This window comes from Schistocerca americana, chromosome 2 (genome assembly GCF_021461395.2).
Source record: "Schistocerca americana isolate TAMUIC-IGC-003095 chromosome 2, iqSchAmer2.1, whole genome shotgun sequence".
Taxonomy (NCBI): domain Eukaryota; kingdom Metazoa; phylum Arthropoda; class Insecta; order Orthoptera; family Acrididae; genus Schistocerca; species Schistocerca americana.
Window position 1 is genome coordinate 101,728,025 of NC_060120.1, and position 24,098 is coordinate 101,752,122.

The 24,098-nt window shown below is 43.2% G+C and overlaps 1 protein-coding gene across 1 annotated transcript in view; it reads left to right on the plus strand.

Annotated features, from left to right (window-relative positions):
• The first annotated feature begins 11,449 nt into the window (after positions 1-11,449).
• Positions 11,450-24,098, plus strand: part of LOC124593809 (cationic trypsin-like) — a 64,411-nt gene continuing 51,762 nt past the window's right edge. Inside the window, exon 1 of the mRNA XM_047132156.1 lies at positions 11,450-11,767. Coding sequence (XP_046988112.1) covers positions 11,450-11,767 — 318 coding nt within the window. The remainder of the gene's footprint in view (positions 11,768-24,098) is intronic.

Sequence of the window (24,098 nt, forward strand, 5' to 3'; positions counted from 1 at the left end):
CATTAAAATGAGAGAAGGCATTCTGTATTGTGATTCACCTACTCATTGTCTCAGAGGAGCCTGTCAAACAGATTCAGATTACATAAATCATTATCTTTGCTTGTACTTTCAGATTTGGCAATAGGTTACTGATTTTGATGTGATAACGGTTTCATCATGAAATCAAGACGTTAACATACGAAACACCTTTTGTTTGTTATGCCTAAAAGGTTAGATATGTGTCTAAATGTAGTGAACTCGATATTAAGTATGTAATCATTTTTCAGAGTTTAAATCTGGCACGTATTCGTTTTGAACTTTTAGTTTCATTACATAAATTCTGATAGAATACGAGGAGCGTTTATTAGTTTGCAGAGATTATCAGGGTGGGTTTAGAAAAGGACGTTCTTGTGCTGAACAGATCCTTAACTTGAAGTCAGTATTAAGTCAAATTAAAGTAGCGAATAAACAGTGCATAGCTACTTTCGTTAACTTCAAGAAAGCACACGATTCAATCGACAGACATACTCATATGAGAATTTTTCAGGAAATCGGCCTGGACCAGAAAACCCACAGCCTTATCCAATACACGCTGAGTGACACTAGGATACGAGTAAAGTTCAGTGGAACACTTTCAGAAAGCTTTGAGATAAAGACCGGAGTTAGACAGGGAGATGGACTTCCACCTCTTCTCTTCAACTGTGCACTGGACAAGGTGATCAGACAGTGTGGAAAATAAATGGAATTACAAAATATACCGTGCGGTACTTACCTGGGACACAAACGGAAGGGACTAGTAATAGACTGTTTAGCTTTCGCAGATTATCTGGCACTTAGGACCTACAGCAAGCTCAGTGTAAGTAGCAGTAAAGCAGCTCAATATGCTCAAACTCGAGGCTGCCAAGGTAGGACTTCAATTGTCACTGGAGAAGATAAAATACCTCACCAACATCAGTGATAATCCCAGTGAACTACAGCTGGAACAAGGTTAAATTGAGAAAATTCACATTTTCAAGTATCTAGGAGAATGGTTGGAACCTAATCTATCAGAAGGAACAGCACTAACAACTCGGATTAATACGTTACAATTAGCATATCGATTAACCAAGAATATCTATAATAAGAAATGCCTATCTCGTAATTCAAAACTAAAACACTACCAAATAGGTATCCGCCGTAAAGTCCTATATGCCTCAGAATGCTTGAATCTGAACAGGAAAAGCCTGACAGATAAACTACAGATTCAGGAGAGGACGATTCTGAGAAAAATTCTGGAACCGATCAAAACAGATGGTGAATACAGAAGACAATCAAACCAGGAGCTATACAATCATACAGAGAAAATCACAGATGTAGACTGGAAGAGACGTCTCGCTTTCTACGGACATGTCACAAAGATGGACCAAACAAGAGTGACCAACTCACTTCTCAGCTACTGGAAGAGCAGGAAGACCGTGACACCATGGCTGTTAGAAGTCAAGAAAGACATCCAGGAACTGAACGGAACTGACAGTGACATTAGTAACCGCGCACTTCTCAGAAGGATACTAAAAGAAAAGAGGTTTCAGGACAGATCGCCCCGTAAAAAGATTGGCACCATTTGGACAATGGAGAGAAAGAAGAAACATATCCAGAGAATGCGCGATTACTGGGCAAACATCAAGTCCCTCTCCAGGCTGAAAAGTTGAACATCGTGGTCCTTAGCTGAGCCATTCGAAAGAAGAAGAAGAAGAAGAAGAAGAAATCGAGCAATTTGTTTGACGGTTATCTCTAGCATGACGATATATATATGGCAAATCGCTACAGTTCCTTCGCTGATGGCGATTTATGAGGTGCAGTTGGTCACAGTTTCGTTACGGTTACATTTTACAAATAATTCAGAATCTTTTTTTTTTTTTTTTGTTTCTTTCAGCCAGTTTATGGTATATATAATGTCAGCATCTGGTGTGCATAACAGTTTTAACATAAAGTCGCGGACACTCACTGTCAATTAATGGCCATATATCCCGCCAGCTTATAGTATCTGAATATGATTAGAGTTCTGACTGCCTATTTCTTTGAGACAACTATCACTATTTTGCCTTCTGAGCATATTGTTTTGTTTCAGTTTTCCTAATGAAATCTGACATAGGGGATAGAAAAGAGCTTGTAAATAAATGTGTTGTAATGAAATTCCCTGTTCTTATAGTAATGTCTTAGTTTATTTCGTCAAGGATCCGTCATTAGTGCATTATTTAAGCACTAATCCAACAGCAGCGCTGGATTAGCCGAGCGGTCTCAGGCGCTGCAGTATGGACAGTGCGGCTGGTCCCGGTGGAGGTTCGAGCCCTCCCTCGGGCATGGGTGTGTGTGTTTGTCCTTAGGATAATTTAGGTTAAGTAGTGTGTAAGCTTAGGGACTGATGCCCTAAGCAATTCAGTCCCATAAGATCTCACATACATTTGAACAACATTTTTGAAACATCCAACAACAACGATTGTAACTTTCCGAAATGCCATACGTGTTTAATAGCACAGAATGCATACGAAAACGTTCAGAGGAAAATTATTTAAAATGTCGACTCGAAGTAATTCCAAGTGAAAATTTATTAGCATAGACAGTCAGAAACTACAGATCATGACAAAAACCAGTTAATATAATTTATAGTTAAACCCTTGGTTTTCGTATCTTTAATCGTCTCAATATCTATTAAAAAGCTTATATGATCTGAGCTAATGCTCTCAATGGTGTAAAACTTCAGTTCTAGGTTCCTTTGTACACCCAGAACACAAAATTGTAATCGAGATGATAAATCACCCTACAACACAGTTTCAAGATACAGAATAAACAAGGCTGTCGTTTTAGCTTTATTGTTGAATAAGATTAATTCAAAACCTACGCAGTATGACACTATATACTTGAGTATAATATATAATTAAACCCTCATACCTTATTTGATGTTTGTAGCTTTAATCGTATATCGGATCTCAGTTTCAATTAAATATCAATAAAATGTTAATAAATCCTGGACCATTGCTCACAACTCTACAGAACTTCAGCTCATAGAGTATATGTACATCCCAAACACAAATCCATAGGTCATCATAGTAGACAATTTGAACAGTAGGCTGCTGGCTGGTTTACAGGCAGTTGACTGCAGTTAGCAGTTTCCTCCATGCATTATCTTGTCCAGCTCGTCATCTCACTGCAGTTGCTGCTGAGTTACAGTGATGTTCATAGAAATTGTGAGATAGCAGGGCCTTCAAAGATTCTCTTTGTTCGAGTTGATTCATTTAGTCACTTTCTGCACTGAAGTATAGGAGATATTGTGTGAAAAATATGGTTTTCAGATGTGTGTGTGTATTAGGTGCTTCCACATTTTTGGTAAATAATACAAAGATAGAAATATGTATGTTACAAACTTTACACTTGTGTTAGATACATTTTAAGTTGGCCAACATGGCGGATACTTACTGATTCGCATGTTTTGTTTCACTGCATGGTAAAATACCGGGCTCTAATTGCCCATTTCAGTTCAATGGATGTTAAAATACTGGGACATCATTGGAGAATAGGATAAAGGAGATGATTATTGTAAATGAAGTAAAACATTCACACAAAAAATATTTATTTAACAAAAGCCTTACTAAAATGGGATCTATGGTGGACAAAGCGATCTGCTGGGGATCGGCACATGACACTAACCAGAACACTACTCGCTCTATCTCACTTCATACACGTGAATCCAGGTTATGGCATCAAACTGCGCCACCACCAAGCATCTATATTCTACCATAAAAAAAAAAAAAAAAGGAAAATATGGTTCGAAAGAACAGGGTGCTGAGAAGTATATATTACGGACCTATGTCGTAGCAGCGAATACTTTACCATCCTGCTGATCAAGGCGTCACACCACGATGCGTTCGGCGACTGAAGTCATGGACGACAGCAATCTGTTGTTAAATGCGCGTTCCCAAAAAATGCAAGTACTCGGTCTCACGTTTGGTTAATTCAGAACGCAGGTACTTCCCTACGAGCCTCTGAAACCCCGATGGATTCCAGTGTGCAAATGGACCCATTTGCTGGTCTGCCAAACCAATTTGACTCCATGCCACAACTGTGAGTGTCGGAATACGTCAAATGTTTCAGACGGCCGACTCAAGACAAATAAGTACACGCACGCATCATTTGTTGTGACCATGATGATATAAGCAGTACCTCTGACAGTTCACAAGGTGACTGACACAGGCTCTAAGTCACACACTAGGAAAGGACACAAGTCTCACCATTTAGGGAGAGCCCCGCAGTTCTTTACTAGCGAAGCGCTAGTACAAGAGACATGTACCAGAGTGATCTTTCTTCCTTTCTCCCCATTTCCTCCTCAGCTCGGTTCCAAAAGCACATTTCTCTTTTTGCTTTCCCCACTTTCACACAAGCCAATCACGAATTGGAACGCAGTATTCTAAGCCCGGAGAATGGTCTTTGCACTGAAAACCGATTTGACCAATCAGAGACTTTAAAGTTAATTGGCAGAAAATTGAAAATAATTCAGCTTCACGGCCTCTTTCCCATATGTTTGCCATGTCTTTTTCTAAGACGATACAGGGTGAAAGCACAGCCCTCCATACACAGCTTGTTATCTCCCCTGTTGCGTCCATTTCAAAGTTTTCAAATAACGGCCATAAGCTCGTAAAAGCTTCATGCTCTCACAAACATCTTTTTCAAACAGAATCTGGATGTCTGGACGCCAGATTCCCTGTCCCACGTACATTTGCAGAACGTTTACATTTCTTTTGGCGGCTTGCTCGCTAACAAGGGCCCATCCTCTGATTTATTCTCGGCCTACAATGCACTGTCGGCGACTTTTCGGCGCTAGGCCATATACCTGGACGTCTGCCCCCAGTCCAGCACCAAGCTGTGTTTTGCACAAAGTGACCGCTGCACGCTGCCGTTTGGAAATGTCTCCTCATCGTTCCCCAGAAAAAACGCGCCTTGTCGGCCCACCAACGCCGTGATTTTACCACAGTCTTTTAAGTCGGCACCCTGTTCCTTTGAACTCAGGTAAAGCTTACCGTATTTCCTTCCCTAGAGCATGCAAACAAGACCATAAACTACTGCCCACCATTTCATCATAATGTATCAAGTCAAATCGTAGTAGATCGTATTCCCTACACGAAATCAGAAGTGAGTGCCCTGCAATCTCTCACAGGTTTGGGTACAGGAGAAGGGAGGGAAGAGAGGAAGGGTTGATGATGTCATGCATTCAAGGTCAATGACCGCCGAAAGGCAGACTTCGTCCTCAAAATTGACATTGAATACCTAAAAAATTCTTATGAAATATCGTCTCAGATGTGTGGCTGGGTTGATGATTTCATGTCGTGCAGTTCACAGTTAGCAGCCACTAATGGGATGTCATTGGTGAACAGAAATATACTAATGTGTTGTCCAAGGAAGCGCTGTTCTTAATCTATATAAACAGATTAGGGTACAATATGAACAGGCACCTTGCACTGTTCGCAGATGAAGCTCTTTTTATTGTCTAGTAAAGACAAAATGATTCAGGTAAGATATCGGCATAGTTAGAAAGGTGCCATTAGATCCTGAACGACGTGGATTCCTCAAAATGGGTACTAAAAACATCCCCTAAATTTCATTTATACGATAAGTTACACTAAGCTCAAAGTTGTCAATGAAACTAAATATCTAGGGATTACAATTATGAAGAAATTAAAATGGAACCTTCACACACAATATGTTGTAGGAAAAGCGAACCAAAAATTACGCTTTATTGCCAGAATACTTACAAGAGGCTACAATCTATTAAGGCATTTCTCGAGTACCTAAAAACATTGGACTCAGTTCAACATATATACATATTATGGAAAGCAGGATCATAAGAGATATCAAGCGTAGTTTTTGACTGGAGTGATGATTTTTTGGTGGGGAGGATGCAGCATGTTGCCTTGGATAGAGAGTCATCGACAGATGTGGAAGTAATTTAAAGTGTGTCACAGGAAAGCGTTCTGGGAACTTTGCAGCTCATATTGTATTTTGTAGAAACATTACATCTACATCTACATCTACATCTATACTCCGCGAGCCACCTTACAGTGTGTGGCGGAGGGTACTTATTGTACCACTATCTGATCCCCCCTTCCCTGTTCCATTCACGAATTGTGCGTGGGAAGAACGACTGCTTGTAAGTCTCCGTATTTGCTCTAATTTCTCGGATCTTTTCGTTGTGATCATTACGCGAGATATATGTGGGCGGTAGTAATATGTTGCCCATCTCTTCCCGGAATGTGCTCTCTCGTAATTTCGATAATAAACCTCTCCGTATTGCGTAACGCCTTTCTTGAAGTGTCCGCCACTGGAGCTTGTTCAGCATCTCCGTAACGCTCTCGCGCTGACTAAATGTCCCCATGACGAATCGCGCTGCTTTTCGCTGGATCATGTCTATCTCTTCTATTAATTCAACCTGGTAAGGGTCCCATACTGATGAGCAATACTCAAGAATCGGACGAACAAGCGTTTTGTAAGCTACTTCTTTCGTCGATGAGTCACATCATGAGTAACATCATCTGCAGAAAGTATTGTATTATGTAGACAATGATAATAGTGACATCAGAATTTTAATGTATAGTGAAGTTATCTATAATGATGTAGTGTCTGACGTTCCACGTTCAGGGCGTCATCGGCTGATCAAGCACGACAGATCACCGTGTCATCAACTGCCGATCGCGTAATTGGATGCAGCATGGAGGGCATGTGGCCAACACACCGCTTTCATGGTCAAAATGGTTCAAATGGCCCTGAGCACTATGAGACTCAACATCTGAGGTCATCAGTCCCCTAGAACGTAGAACTACTTAAAGCTAACTAACGTAGGGACATCACACACATCCATGCCCAAGGCAGGATACGAACCTGAGACCGTAGCTGTCGCGCGGTTCCAGACCGAGGCGCCTAGAACATCGCGACAACAGCGGTCGGGGTCGTTACAGGGTTTCTTGACGCTATAACCGCTACCGATCGGTCGAGTAGTTCCGCAGTTGCGATCACGTGGCTCTTCTCCTACCAGCAACAATTCCCTGGTAGTACCGGGAAACGAACCCAAGACCCAGCCTGGTAATCTGCCGCCCTGACTTGCCCCCCTTCTTGCAGTGGTGTACCGGGGTCTCTAGAAGAGCGTAGCGTTCCAGAGTATTGGAAAAGGGCACAGGTCATCCCAGTTTTCAAGAAGGGACGTCGAACAGATGTGCAGAACTATAGACCCATTTCTCTAACGTCGATCAGTTGTAGAATTTTGGAATTCGTATTATGTTCGAATATAATGACTTTTATGGAGACTAGAAATCTACTCTGTAGGAATCAGCATGGGTTTCGAAAAAAAACGGTCGTGTGAAACCCAGCTCGCGCTATTCGTCCACGAGACTCAGAGGGTTCCCAAGTAGATGCCGTGTTTCTTAACTTCCGCAAGGCGTTTGATACAGTTCCCCACAGTCGTTTAACGAACAATGTAAGAACATGTGGACTATCAAACCAATTGTGTGATAGGATTTAGGAGTTCCTAGATAACAGAACGCAACATGTCATTCTCAATGGAGAGATGTCTTCCGAAGTAAGAGTGATTTCAGGTGTGCCGCAGGGAGTGTCATAGGACCGTTGCTATTCGCAATATACATAAATGACCTGGTAGATGACATCGGAAGTTCACTGAGGCTTTTTGCAGATGATACTGTGGTGTATCGAGAGGTTGTAGCAATGGAAAATTGTACTGGAATGCAGGAGGATCTGCAGCGAATTGACACATGGTGCAGGGAATGGCAACTGAATCTCAATGTAGACAAGTGTAATGTGCTGCAAATACATAGAAAGATAGATCCCTTATCATTTAGCTACAAAATAGTAGGTCAGCAACTGGAAGCAGTTAAATCCATAAATTATCTGGCAGTAGGCATTAGGAGTAATTTAAAATGGAATTACCATATAAAATTAATTGTCGATAAAGCAGATGCAAGACTGAGACTCATTGAAAGAATCCTAAGGAAATCCAATCCGAAAACAAGGGAAGTAGGTTACAGTACACTTGTTCGCCCACTGCTTGAATACTGCTCAGCAGTGTGGGATCCGTACCAGATTGGGTTGATAGAAGAGATAGAGAAGATCCAACGGAGAGCAGCGCGCTTCGTTACAGGATCATTTAGTAATCGCGAAAGCGTTACGCAGATGATAGATAAACTCCATCGAAGACTCTGCAGGAGAGACGCTCAGTAGCTCGGTACGGGCTTTTGTTGAAGTTGTGAGAACATACCTTCACCGAAGAGTCAAGCAGTATATTGCTCCCTCCTACGTATATCTCGCGAAGAGACCATGAGGATAAGATCAGAGAGATTAGAGCCCACACAGAGGCATACCGACAATCTTACTTTCCACGAACAATACGAGACTGGAGTAGAAGGGAGAACCGATAGAGGTACTCAGGGTACCCTCCGCCACACACTGTCAGGTGGCTTGCGGAGTATGGATGTAGATGTAGATGTAGATAGATGTAGATAGATGTAGTTATGGAGGTGGACATTGTTTGAAGAACGTTGCACGGACGTTCAGTTGGAACTTGATAAGATTTGAAATCGATCCAAAGACTGGCAACTTGCTTTAAGTGTTCAGAATTGTAAAATTGTGCACTTCTGTAAATGAAGAGACATAGTGTCCTATGACTATTGTATCGGTGAGTCACATTTGGAGTCGGTCAACTCATACAAAAACCTGTGTGTACCAGTTGGTAGGTATGTGAAACTGGACGAGCTCATAGGCTCGGTCGTAGATTACACAAATGGTAGATTTCGATTCATTTTAAGAATGCTAAGGGAAAGCAATCAGTCTACAAAGACAAAGACGACTGCTCAAGAAACACTCTCTGCGACAGTAGGAAAATATACACTGAGGGGCAAAAGTTATGAGAAACCTCCTAACATCGTGTCGGACCCCCGCATGGACTCAACAAGTCGTTGGAAGTCCCTTGTAGAAATATCGAGCCACGCTGCGTGTACAGCCATCCATAACCGCCCAAGTGTTAGCAGCGCAGCATATTGGGCATAGCCGACATCTCGACTATTCCCCATAAATGTTCGATGGGATTGATGTTGGGCGATTTGGGTGGTCAAATCATTCGCTCGAATTATTCAGAATCCTGTTCAAACCAATCACGAACTATTGTGGCCAGGTGACAGGGCGCACTGTCATCCATAAAAGTTCCGTCATTGTTTGGGAACACGGGGTCCATGAATGACTGAAAATGGTCTCTATGTAGCCGAACATAGCCATTTTCAGCCAATGCTCTGTTCGTTTGGATAAGATGACTCAGTTCATACCATACAAACACAGCTCACATCATTATGAAGCAACCACAACTGTCGACAATTTGGGTCCATGACATCGCAAGGAATGCGCGACACTCGAACCATGCCATCAGCTCTTATCAAAGGAAATCGGTACTCATCTGACCAGGCCACGGTTTTCTAGTCGTCGAGGGTTCAACCGATATCGTCACGAGTCCAGGAGAGGCGATGTCGAGCTGTTAGGAAAGGCACTAGCGTCTCTCGTCTGCTGCCATAACCCATTAACGCCAAATTTCACTGCACAGTCTGAAGGGATACTTTCCTCGAACGTCCCACATTGATTTCTACGGTTCGCACAGTGCTGCTTGTCTGTTAGCACTGACAATTCTACGTAAACGCCGCTCCTCTCGGCAGTTAAGTGAAGGCCGTCGGCCATTTTGCTGTCTGTGGTGAGAGGTTATGCCTGAAATGTGGAATTTTCGGCATATTCTTGACACTGTGGATCTCGGAATATTGAATTCTCTAACGATTTCCGAAATGGCATGTCTCATTTGCCTAGCTCACCCGCGTTCAAAGCCTGCTTATTCCCGTCGTACGTCCGCATTTACGTCGGCAACCTTTTGACTGGAATACTCTCTTTCAAATTCTAAAGGTGGCAGGGGTAAAATACAGGGAGCGAAGGGCTATTTCCAATTCGTACAGAAACCGGATGGCAGTTATAAGAGTCAAGGGACATGAAAGGGAAGCAGTGGTTGGCAAGGGAAGGAGGCAAGGTTGTAGCCCCTCCCCGATGTTATTCAATCCGTATATTGCGCAAGCAGTAAAAGAAATAAAAGAAAAGTTCGGAGTAGGTATTAAAATCCATGGAGAAGAAATAAATACTTTGAGGTTCGCCGATGACATTGTAATTCTGTCAGAGACAGCAAAGAACTTGGAAGAGCAGTTGAATGGAATAGAAAGTGTCTTGAAACGAGGATATAAGATGAACATCAACAAAAGCAAAACGAGGATCATGGGATGTAGTCGAATTAAGTCGGGTGATGCTGAGGGAATTAGATTAGCAAATGAGACAGTTAAAGTAGTATAGGAGTTTTGCTATTTGGGGAGCAAAATAAGTCATGATGGTCGAAGTAGAGAGGATGTAAAATGTAGACTGGCAATGGCAAGGAAAGCGTTTCTGTAGAAGACAAATTTGTTTATGCGTCAGGAAGTCGTTTTGTGAAAGTATTTGTATGGAGTGTAGCCATGTATGGAAGTGAAACATGGACGATAAATAGTTTGGACAAGAAGAGAATAGAAGCTTTCGAAATGTGGTGCTACAGAAAAATGCTGAAGATAAGATGGGTAGATCACATAACTAATGAGGAGATATTGAATAGAATAGGGGAGAAGAGAAATTTGTGGCACAACTTGAGTAGAAGAAGGGGTCGTTTGGTAGGACATGTTCTGAGGCATCAAGGGATCACCAATTTAGTATTGGAGGGCAGCGTGTAGTGTAAAAATCGTAGAGGGAGACCAAGAGCAGATTCAGAAGGATGTAGGTTGAATTAGGTACTGGCAAATGAAGAAGCTTGGACAGGATAGAGTAGCACGGAGAGCTGCATCAAACCAGTCTCAGGACTGAAGACCACAACAACAACATGAATCACGTGAGTACAATTAACAGCTCCGCCAATGCAATGCCCTTTCATACATTATATGCGTGATTCCATCGCCATCTGTATATGTGCATGTTGCTATTTCCGTGACATTTTTTTACCTTAGCGTATTAAAAGAAAGGCAGCACGAATAATATCTGGTTTGTTGGACTCATGAGAGGGCGAATAACGGGTATAGAAAGAACTGAACTGGTAAAGGCTTCAAAATCATACTTAATAAGCTTCAAGAACCAACTCTAAGTGAAGAAACTAGGAATGTAATACAACGCCATACATATCATTGCCTTTGGGATCGTGTAGATATTTGAACAACCCTTCTTCCCATACTCTACACGTTAACGGAACGGGACAAAGCCCTAAGAAATGGTGCAATCGAAAGTACGGTCTGCGATGCATTTCACTGTGGTGTACAGCAACCTGAGCATTTTGGAGAGGGAACCTCCGTCTCCGTTACCGTGGAAACGACAACCGCAACCGCGCAGGCGACCAGCGATGTGGCTGCGAAGGCTGGCGGCGGCGATTTCGCTGGCGCTGGTGCTGCGTGTGGCTGCGGACGGCGAAGATGAGCGGCACGCGAACGCGCATCTGGAGATCTCCATCGAGGACCGGCCGTACATGGTGTCCCTCCACAAGAAGCTGCGGGGACACGTGTGCGCCGCATCGCTCGTCTCCACCACGTGGCTGCTGACCGCGGCGAACTGCCTGCACGACGGCTACAGAGTGTCCGGGCCCGCCGGGTACATCGTGGTCGCCGGAATCACCGACCTCACGGCCTGCTACAACAACCTCGAGGAATGCGTGAAGACCGAGGTACCTCTCTCACTTTTTGTTCGTACATTTAACGAAATCACCCGATCAAGGTAACCGGTAATACTGGCGGCAATTGGGTAATTTCCACGAAGTGTTGCCTGTCGAACACGAGGGCTCCGAACGGTATAAGCTAAAGGAAAAAAACCGCAGCACCAGTAAAGAGTTGTGCGACATAAACGAAAGTTAGTAGGTGTCTTTCTACATCTGAAGGATTATGCCTGTTCAAAATTCGCGCCAGTCGCATACGAGTGCTATGAGGATGCAAGGTAATTTCCAAGAATGATTGCCTGTCAAAGTCGCTGGGTCCAAACGACACATATCGAATATGCGATTGCAAACCGATCATGCGACTCTCGTCGCGAGCGTTTTAAGTATGTTTACGGTGGTCATTACAGCAACGACAAAAGAAGAGCGTTAAAAAAAGACTTTTAGTTACAAAGGAGACGACTTACCTTACTCGTCATCGGTGTTCTCGTCATGTGAAAGTCCATGTTATGTGTACGCTACAGGGACAATTCCCTTTTTGCCATAGCCAGGGTAAACTCAGCCAGTGTCACGCCAGAATATCGGCTGAGTGTCACATGCGTTAACTTCTCCCTGCAAACGCAAGCTGTGAAAATAGAGATACTGGAACAATTATAGTTCGTCTCTTTGTTCTGGACGCACTTCTCTTCACAAATTTCCATAGCAGCTCGATATTCTGCGTGTGCACACTAGCATCATCCAAACACGCGAACTCTACAGAATGGTTCACAAACTCGTGGTCGAATCCATCAGCTTTCAGAGTCTTGTAGGACTGAAACCCGTCTGTACTGACTTTTGTACCAGGCAGCATGAAGTGCTTTATCAGTCTAAGTGACATTGTCTCAGGACAATACTCTGACAACGAAACACTTCCGGGACATTCTTTCTATTCTACCGAATATGATCGATTTCACTCTTTGAAGATTGTCCTCTCTGGTTCTTCCCTCTAGCTTTATGAGATTCGCCCACTTCCACAACATTACTCGCTCCACCAATTGCTACACAGTCGTTTGTCACTACCACGTAGCAGACTTCTCTGTAAAACTCGAAATATCACATACGGTATTAGCAGACAACTCAGTTTCCGATGCTGTTGTCTGCAAGCTGTAGTCTCGAATCCAGCAAGATGGAAGAATTGCGCTGGTCTGGATGGATGATTTGGAAGTGTCGAACCATGTATTCTTCTACATCTACATCAATACTCCGCAAGCCACCTGGCAGTGTGTGGCGGAGGACACTTTACGTGCCACGGTCATTACCTCCCTTTTCTGTTCCAGTCGCGTATGGTTCGCGGGAAGAACGACTGTCTGAAAGCCTCCGTACGTGCTCGAATCTCTCTAATTTTACATTCGTGATCTCCTCGGGAGGTATAAGTAGGGGGAAGCAATATATTCGATACTTCATCCAGCAACGCACCCTCTCGAAACCTGGCGAGCAAGCTACACCGCGATGCAGAGCGCCTCTCTTGCAGAGTCTGCCACTTGAGTTTGTTAAACATCTCCGTAACGCTATCACGGTTACCAAATAACGCTGTGACGAAACGCGCCGTTCTTCTTTGGATCTTCTCTATCTCCTCCGTCAACCCGATCTGGTACGGATCCCACACTGATGAGCAATACTCAAGTATAGGTCGAACGAGTGTTTTGTAAGCCACCTCCTTTGTTGATGGACTACATTTTCTAAGGAGTCTCCCAATGAATCTCAACATGGCACCCGCCTTAGCAACAATTAATTTTATATGATCATTCCACTTCAAATCGTTCCGCACGCATACTCCCAGATATTTTACAGAAGTAACTGCTACCAGTGTTTGTTCCGCTATCATATAATCATACAATTAAGGATCCTTCTTTCTACATATTCGCAATACATTACATTTGTCTATGTTAAGAGTTAGTTGCCACTCCCTGCACCAAGTGCCTATCCGCTGCAGATCTTCCTGCGTTTCGCTACAATTTTCTAACGCTGCAACTTCTCTGTATACTACAGCATCATCCGCGAAAAGCCGCATGGAACTTCCCACACTATCTACTAGGTCATTTATATATATTGTGAAAAGCAATGGTCCCATAACACTCCCCTGTGGCACGCCAGAGGTTGCTTTAACGTCTGTAGACGTCTCCCCATTGATAACAACATGCTGTGTTCTGTTTGCTAAAAACTCTTCAATCCAGCCACACAGCTGTTCTGATATTCCGTATGCTCTTGCTTTGTTTATCAGGCGACAGTGCGGAACTGTATCGAACGTCTTCCGGAAGTCAAGGAAAATAGCATCTACCTGGGAGCCTGTATCTAGTATTTTCTGGGTCTCATGAACAAATAACGCGAGTTGGGTCTCACACGATCGCTGTTTCCTGAATGCATGTTGATTCCTACAGAGTAGATTCTGGGTTTCCAAAAGCGACATGACACGCGAGCAAAAAACATGTTCGAAAATTCTACAACAGATCGACGTCAGAGATATAGGTCTATAGTTTTGCGCATCTGCTCGACGACCCTTCTTGAAGACTGGGACTACCTGTGCTCTTTTCCAATCATTTGGAACCTTCCGTTCCTCTAGAGACTTGCGGCACACGGCTGTTAGAAGGGGGGCAAGTTCTTTCGCGTACTCTGTGTAGAATCGAATTGGTATCCCGTCAGGTCCAGTGGACTTTCCTCTGTTGAGTGATTCCAGTTGCTTTTCTATTCCTTGGACACTTATTTCGATGTCAGCCATTTTTTTCGTTTGTGCGAGGATTTAGATAAGGAACTGCAGTGCGGTCTTCCTCTGTGAAACAGCTTTGGAAAAAGGTGTTTAGTATTTCAGCTTTACGCGTGTCATCCTCTGTTTCAATGCCATCATCATCCCGGAGTGTCTGGATATGCTGTTTCGAGCCACTTACTGATTTAACGTAAGACCAGAACTTACCAGGATTTTCTGTCTAGTCGGTACATTGAATTTTACAAACTCGTTCATTTTCCGCACTGTCCTCAATGCAACTGAAACGGTATTTCAGCATCGAAACTCGTCTTACGAAGTTTTACACACTTCGCACTACCACAGTCCGTACAGTCCCTCCTGTTGTCGTCCGGTAGTACTCCATATCTGCTACAAAAAGTCGAGCAATTTTCTAGGCTATATAAACATGGAAATAAATTTTTCCCTGTGAAAGAATCCGTAAGAACAGCGGACATCCCACTCACTAACGACGTAAATCGTCTGGGATTCCCTAGCAACTCAGAAATAATTCGCGGAGGTATGCAATTTAGAGCAAGTAAGGGAACGACGGAAAACAGACAAAAATGACAATCACAAATAATTGATCACAACGCCCACCACCAGAGTCGCATGATCGATTTATGATCGCACGTGCGATATGTATCGTTTGGACACCGCAATTTCGATAGGCAATCATTCTTGGAAATTACCAATTCTAGTGTCCGATACCTCCCATCGGCTTTTACGAATTACGTCATACGTAAAGCAAAGATGCTGCAATGGACAATCTATGAATGGAAAGGATCATACTCGTAAACGAACGAATGTAGCATGCCACAAAATAATACATTTAACGCGACTATTGTTTACTCGCGAATTTCATTTAAACGAGTTGAAGATGACTGAAATAAATAAGAACACGAGACCAATTACGACTGCATATATTATATAGTTGGAATCGGTAACTGGAAGCAACCTTTGTAGGAGGTCATATCTCATTTCTAGTTACCGATTCCAATATTACTGTTTGTTGCGCAAAAATCTTATAACACATCGGAAACGACTAGACTTTCAAAAAATGAAAATCTTTACACACTTTACTGCACACGCAAAGAAATAAAACGCAAAAATGACCAAACCTTGCAACCGATAACTATACTGCACGAAAGTCACACCAGCTACAGTAGCTCCAAATAACACTCAGTAAAATCGATACACCAGGAGTGACAGTAAAAATAAGAGAAGTGTAGCAGAAACATCGAAAGGGAAAACATAAAAGTGGCTACATAAAAAGAATCTTACCGCATATGAACTTCCAAAGGAGTCAAAGATCGAGGCGGACAAGAACGAAATAAGGACATAACAAGAAATAATAACGTTTGAAGCTCAAACTGTATCGAAAGAAGCAAAATTCAGAATAACTAATGGAAAAATTAATAAGAAACACAAACTACCAAGTACGAATCAGGTACCACCCAAATCAGTTCTTCCCTACCACCCGCCCTCAATCAGACGCAAAATTTTAAAATAGTAAAAAAAAATGAAACCACGAGTCAATTGCATAAGCCCTCCGGCACAGGCACAGAAATACCCCTCGGCCCACCATTGTAACCAGAAAGTATTAAGGCGACAGAAAAACCTCCCTCCACAGAAACCAAAAAAGTAGCACTCGCACAAAACAGCAAAGAAAAAACACAACGTAAAACGAGATAAATGTAGCAGACCCACCAACATCTAACAAAACGAGGTCTGTACTTTTGCTGACTACTTTCACAAATGCAAGAAGTAAACAATCCTTCTCTTTCCCCGACCGACAACAGATTTTCCCAGCCTCCCAATACCCCTCGATAGTATTAGTACATGCCTTCGTCTTATAATCTTTAAACTGGGTACTGTGATTCAGGACAAAATGATGATAACCCCTTTCACCCAACCCCTTGTACGAAGCAAAGCCATCCGACATGACTACAGAACCTTCTTCCGCATATTCTTCAATTAAAGATGTCAAGACTTCCTTTGTCCGATTTGGTACAACCCTAAATACAACATCAGCACAATCTCCTCCAGAAACTACTACTCCAAAAAACCAAAGCCCAACAACTTCGTGCCCCCTTTCGTACTTTTATTTCCAAAATGTGACTAATCTACTTCAACTATAGACCCTGCCACCTCTCCACCCCCCTCCCCCCCCCCCCCCACCCCACAATGACCCCGTATACTTTATAAATTCCCTGCAGACTTCTCTACAAAACGAGAAACAGTCGACTACAGTGCCACACGAAACCCCTGCTTCGTGCATGACAAATTTGCAAGAATATTCATAACAAAAATAGCAGATTAGCATGACAATTACTTCTAAATTCAGCCTCGATCTTTCGAACCACGTCCCCCTGCGTGTGGATCTCCATATGTTATTTTTTCTGCACTTCCATCCATGTATTCGTCGGAAGTTCGTGATAACGCAACTTTAGTCAAAACCATGTAATTTCCACAGACACTGCACTTGCAAAATTCAGCAATGACGCCCAATGATTGCAAAAATTTTATAGTTGATTTACTGTCACTTATTTTCTGAAGCAGAATTGTCGCAGTAAAAACAACTGACTCATCCAAAAAGGACAGTGTGAGAAATCAGGACCTCATAAATCGCGACTACTTATAAATCACGAATATGTTCATTAACAAAAGATGCCGGAAACAAATTAAGAGATGAAAACAAAACAATCTACATCGAATTTTTAATATACGCGCGTAACGAGGAAATCCTGAGAAATCATTTAACTTTTATCGACAGCAATCTGAGGCATAAAAAAAATAACATCACACATTGCGCCATTGGTCATTGGTTATCGGACACTAGAATTGATCCAAAATCGCAGCACCAGTAAAGAGTTGTGCGACATAAACGAAAGTTAGTAGGTTTCTTTGTACATCTCAAGGATTATGCCTGTTCAAATTTCGCGCGAGTGGCGGTAGTAGCACTGCTGTGAGAATGCAAGCCACATTTGGGTTAAATACACATTGTAACGGGCGCGATGTTAGCCAAGAATGCCTCCAAGGCGACAAGAACGCCATTATCAACAGCACAGTGAGTTTGAACGAGGTCGTGTAATTCTACAATGAGAAGCGGAATGCTCCTCCTGCTATGCTGTAAAAAGACTGTGCTGGAACGCAGCCGCCGTACATGGTTGCTGGCAGCGGGTTTCACGGGAACGTACGGTCGCAAGAAGACCGGGCACGGGACAGCCACATGGCATTTCCGAAAGGGAAGAGCATCGTGATCAGCGTATGGCTTTCGCGCCTCGTACTTCAGTTGCAGTAGCAATCTGAGCTGCAGTTGGAACCAGAGTGACACAGCGAACTTTTACAAAACGGTTACATCAAGAACAGCACCGACCCAGACGCTGTGTAGTGTGCACTCCAGAAAAATGGTTCAAATAGCTCTGAGCGCTATTGGACTTAACATCTGAGGTCATCAGTCCCCTAGAACTTAGAACTACTTAAACCTAACTAACCTAAGGACAGCACACACATCCATGCCCGAGGCAGGATTCGAACGTGCGACCGTAGTAGTCGTGAGGTTCCAGACTGAAGCGCCTAGAACCGCTCGGCCACACCGTCCGGCGATATGCTGCCATTCATGAAAAGCACTGGAGGAGGTGTTTTAGAACAGTATAACGCTCGTTACGTACCGCTGTTGTAACCCAAGATGTTCTACAGAATGTCGACATGTTGCTTTGGCCTGTTCGTTCACCAGATCTGCCTCCAATCGAACACATATAGGACATCATCGGACGAAAACTCCCGCGTCATCTTCAATCAGCAATAAACTTCCCTGCTCCTTGGAGCGAACAGTATTAACCGTCCCTGTATGGTACGACCTTCTGATGACAAACAGACTCGAACTACTTTAAAAAGTTAGCGCAGAACAGGGAATCAGCGATCTTAAAGTCGTTACAGCATCAATGATTTCAGCCGTAAATAGAAATATTAAAAAAGGTTTAGCAAAAGTGACATAAAGCAGATTTCAGAGTACTTGAGGGCTCAAAACAAAAGCTTTATTTCAAGTACAGGAACAGTGGGCAAAGTTCAAAACCATCGTACAATATGCATTACATGAGTACGTGGTAAGCAAGATAGTAAAAGATGGAAAAAAGCCACCGTGGTACAACAACCGAGTTAGAAAACTGCTACGGAAGCAAATGGAACTCCACAGCAAACATAAACATAGCCAAAGCCTTGCAGACTAACTAAAATTACACAAAGCAAAATGTAGTGTGAGGAGGGCTATGCCAGAAGCGTTCAGTGAATTCGAAAGTAAAGTTCTATGTACTGGCTTGGTAGAAAATCGTAAGAAATTTTGGTCTTATGTCAAAGCGGTCGGTGGATCAAAACAAAATGTCCGAACACTCTGTGACCAAAATGGTACTGAACCAGAGGATGACAGACTAAAGGCCGAAATACTAAATGTCTTTTTCCAAAGCTGTTTCACAGAGGAAGACTGCACTGTAGTTCCTTCTCTAGATTGTCGCACAGATGACAAAATGTGAGATATCCAAATAGATGACAGAGGGATAGAAAAACAATTCAAATCGCTGAAAAGAGGAAAGGCCGCTGGACCTGATGGGATACCAGTTCGATTTTACACAGAGTACGCGAAGGAACTTGCCCCCCTTCTTGCAGCTGTGTACCGTAGGTCTCTAGAAGAGCGTAGCGTTCCAAAGGATTGGGAAAGGGCACAGGTCATCCCCGTTTTCAAGAAGGGGCGTCGAACAGATGTGCAGAACTATAGACCCATATCTCTAACGTCGATCAGTTGTAGAATTTTGGAACACGTATTATGATCGAGTATAATGACTTTTCTGGAGACTAGAAATCTACTCTGTAGGAATCTGCATGGGTTTCGAAAAAAACGGTCTTGTGAAACCCAGCTCGCGCTATTGGTCCACGAGACTCAGAGGGCCATAGACAAGGGTTCCCAGGTAGATGCCGTGTTTCTTGACTTCCGCAAGGCGTTTGATACAGTTTCCCACAGTCGTTTAATGAACAAAGTAAGAGCATGTGGACTATCAGACCAATTGTGTGATTGGATTGAAGAGTTCCTAGATAACAGAACGCAGCATGTCATTCTCAATGGAGAGATGTCTTCCGAAGTAAGAGTGATTTCAGGTGTGCCGCAGGGGAGTGTCGTAGGTCCGTTGCTATTCACAATATACATAAATGACCTGGTGGATGACATCGGAAGTTCACTGAGGCTTTTTGCGGATGATGCTGTGGTATATCGCGAGGTTGTAACAATGAAAAATTGTACTGAAATGCAGGAGGATCTGCAGCGAATTGACGCGTGGTGCAGGGAATGGCAATTGAATCTCAAAATAGACTAGTGTAATGTGCTGCGAATACATAGAAAGAAAGATCCTTTATCATTTAGCTACAAAATAGCAGGTCAGCAACTGGAAGCAGTTAATTCCATAAATTATCTGGGAGTACGCATTAGGAGTGATTTAAAATGGAATGATCATATAAAGTTGATCGTTGGTAAAGCAGATGCCAGACTGAGATTCAGTGGAAGAATCCTAAGGAAATGTAATCCGAAAACAAAGGAAGTAGGTTACAGTACGCTTGTTCGCCCACTGCTTGAATACTGCTCAGCAGTGTGGGATCCGTACCAGATAGGGTTGATAGAAGAGATAGAAAAGATACAACGGAGAGCAGCGCGCTTCGTTACGGGATCATTTGGTAATCGAGAAAGCGTTACGGAGATGAGAGATAAACTCCAGTGGAAGACTCTGCTGGAGAGACGCTCAGTAGCTCGGTACGGGCTTTTGTTGAAGTTTCGAGAACATACCTGCACCGAAGAGTCAAGCAGTATATTGCTCCCTCCAACGTATATCTCGCGAAGAGACCATGAGGATTACATCAGATAGATTAGAGCCCACACAGAAGCATACCGACAATCCTTTCCACGAACAATACGAGACTGGAATAGAAGGGAGAACCGATAGAGGTACTCAAGGTACCCTCCACCACACACCGTCAGGTGGCTTGCGGAGTATGGATGTAGATGTAGATGTAGATGAGGGCTTGCAACCAACCTTCCTGCGTGCTAGGCACGCTATACCTTCATATGGAGTTATTTTTTGGGGTAAGATTTCGTATGACAGCAGGAGTACTCTGGTGGTTATCCCCCTCACCCTGAATACAAATTTGAACGTCAGTCTGATGTTTTTACCTTTCGTCCTGCCGTTTATGAAAAGCATTCCAGGGGGTGTTTTACAACAGGATGACGCTCGTTACGTACCGCTGTTGTAACCCAAGATGCTCTATAGAACGTCGACATGTTGCTCTGCCCTGTTCTTTCACCAGATCTGTCTCCAATCGAACAGATACAGGACATCAGCGGACGACAACTACACCGTCATCTCTACCAGCAATATACTTCCCTGTTCGTTGCAACAAAGAACATTAACCTTCCTGGGTTTGCTTGCGGTCAACATTCTGACAGCTACACCAGTTATTAATATACCAGTACTTCACTTTTCCGTGCCTTATCTCGAGCTCATATTAATCTGTCACCATGCAATACTAATTTCACCTTCATCTACATCCTCTTCCATTTCCATAATATTTTACTCGAGTACATCACCCTTGTACAGGCCCCCTATATACTTCTTCCACCTTTCTGCTTTCCCTTCTTCGCTTAGAACTGGGTTTCCATCTGAGATCTTGATATTCCTGTAAGTGGTTCTCTTTTCTCCAAAAGTCTCTTTAATTTTCCTGTAGGCAGTATAAAAAAATGGTTCTGAGCGCTATGGGACTCAACTGCTGAGGTCATTAGTCCCCTAGAACTTAGAACTAGTTAAACCTAACTAACCTAAGGACATCACAAACATCCATGCCCGAGGCAGGATTCGAACCTGCGACAGTAGCGGTCTTGCGGTTCCAGACTTTAGCGCCTTTAACCGCACGGCCACTTCGACCGGCTGGGCAGTATCTATCTTACCCCCAGTGAGATATGCCTCTACATCCTTCTTCAGTGTGTATCGAACGACTAAATACATCGAACATACAGCTGTCGAGAAGGAAGATATGGAAAGTGTTAACTGCGTTGCCAAGGCAACAGCGTGTAACGCTTAGCGTTGTGAGTAGGAACAAGAGAAGGTGTTATAGTCTCGTTTTAATGTCTTACCGGCCGAAACTTAATTCCTCGATTGTGTAGTGTGCAATCTTGTTTGTGTTTCTATTGGGAACATAGATTGCTGCCAAATGAAGGACATAGCTGAGCGAAATTTCGTAAGGAAGGCGACATTGTTGATTTCTCATTTGAATTGTATTGCGCGCAGCGTCAGAAAACGTCATCGATATGGAAAAACACATGGTTCGACAATTGTCAGATGGCCATCGAAAGGAGCATTATTTTTGTCTCGAGTTGTGCAAGACACTATACCCTACAAGCGGCTGCTTCCAGAACTGAGTTATCGACAAACACCGTTTGTGACCACTACGGGTTCTGTTGAGAAGTATGCTACGTTATATTCACGAATGAAAGTGTTCCTATCTGTGGACAAACAAGATAGTTGAAATAAACGAATCAATTGAGAGGGAACCCCCAAAGGCCGGCCGGAGTGGCCGTGAGGTTCTAGGCGCTACAGTCTGGAACCGCGAGACCGCTACGGTCGCAGGTTCGAATCCTGCCTCGGGCATGCATGTGTGTGATGTCCTTAGGTTAGTTAGGTTTAAGTAGTTCTAAGTTCTAGGGGAATGATGACCTCAGAAGTTAAGTCCCATAGTGCTGAGAGCCATATGAATCCATATTTGAACCCCCGAGGTACTTCATAGTTCGAATATTCTAGAGTGCCAAGAAATTTTTGCGACTATTAGAAAGCTCTTGATGTTGACAGGGTCCATAGTTATATCTTGAAGCTTAAAGTCCTAGAACACCTTAAAAGAAGAAGGATTCAAACCCGAATATGTAAATCATTCTGTGGAATTTGTCTCTTCCGACGACCCAAATGTCTCAAAACAGGAATCTACAGAGCTGTGAACATTTGTGAAATCGTCGATCAAAAGACAGGGCCGACCTGGAGACAGGGACGTACTCTACGCATTCCCGTACTGCTACGTCCACACCATGCGGTGATAATTCAACCTCCTGAGGCCCTACCAGTATTCCTGAGAGGCATATCTAGAGTTTATCTGGGCTACAAGAAACAAGGGTTGCTTCCGGTGGCGCATACAACCTGCGGGAGGGCCCATGAAGAAGGCGCGGCTGACGAGTAAAGTGACTGAAATTACTAGTTCCCTTTGTAATTAATCATAACTAGCAAACATTTGTCTTTTGCCTTGGATTTAGTCGCCACAACAAACAGTATCATATTTGTGACCACGAGAGTATCGCGGTCGGTGTACAGTGATGGGAAAAGAAATCCCGGCACGAAGAAGGAGTTGTGCGACATAAACAAATATTAGTACGAGTGTTTCTGCATATGAAATATGATGTCTATTCAGATTTCGCGCCAGTCGCCTACAAGTGGCGCCAGTAGCATCACTATCTGAATGCAAATCAGGTTTGTTTTAAATACACACAGTAACGGCCTTGAAATTTAATTTCCATTGAGATTGTGTAATGCCGGAAATGCATATCCTCGTATTGCCATCTATTGTACTATAAATTTTTTTCCTTTGTTTGTTACTTGAAGTTATGACATTTCTGTGTCTTTGTATATTGTAATTGTTTTACTATTTGTATATATTTATGCATTTATGTCGATTTATAATTGGTTTGTTTTGTGAATATTATTTGTATTTTTACGCTGGGTCTGGCCTAGGGAAACTATGCTATCGAACGAATACATCGATAGGTCGTGCGGAGAACCAAAGTGTTTAGGATCTTTGGTAGTGTTAACTCGGTTGCGTGGAGCGCGGGCAGAGCAGAGAGAGTCTGGCTGGGGTGGTGCAGTGGAGCAGGTGTGTTGTGGGAAGCTCCCGCGAGTTGCCTCGCTTTCGGGGTTGGGCAGCATGTAATTGCGCTCGACTTGCTATGATAGTTTCTGACACGGTGTCGCGGACGGGAAGCATTAGCTGGCGCACATCAAGAGCCCGTTTCGCCTGGTGACCGTGTCGAGAAGAAGGCGCGCCAACATTCAGCTTCTGCAACAGCGACGGCCGACAATGAGTGACTGTCGCCACCTCCTCGATCGACGGCTTCAAACCTTCAATCAACCAACAAGGAAGACTGAAAGCACGTAAAGTTTTAGAACTGTATGGCAGACCTTAGCTCTTCAGACTGTTCCATTTTCGTAACTATAATTACAGCAACTTAGCATGAACATTTGTTGCTCATTGTCCCAATTGCATTACCAAGCAGGGTCCCTTCCTTTTCCGGAATGAACTCGAGTGTCGTTGAAATTCAAACGCCAGCATTAAAGTAATATCATTAGATTTCACTGCTTTAATTTCAAAGTTCAGTTAAGGTATTCATAGCTGGCTACAATATTTAGATTACACAAGCACAAATTAAGAGTGCGAGTTTTGTTACCTTATTTTAGCTTACCTGTGACTCCAGCTCAGCTTGGTACGTACTAAATTTTACTATTGTTAATTGTTCAG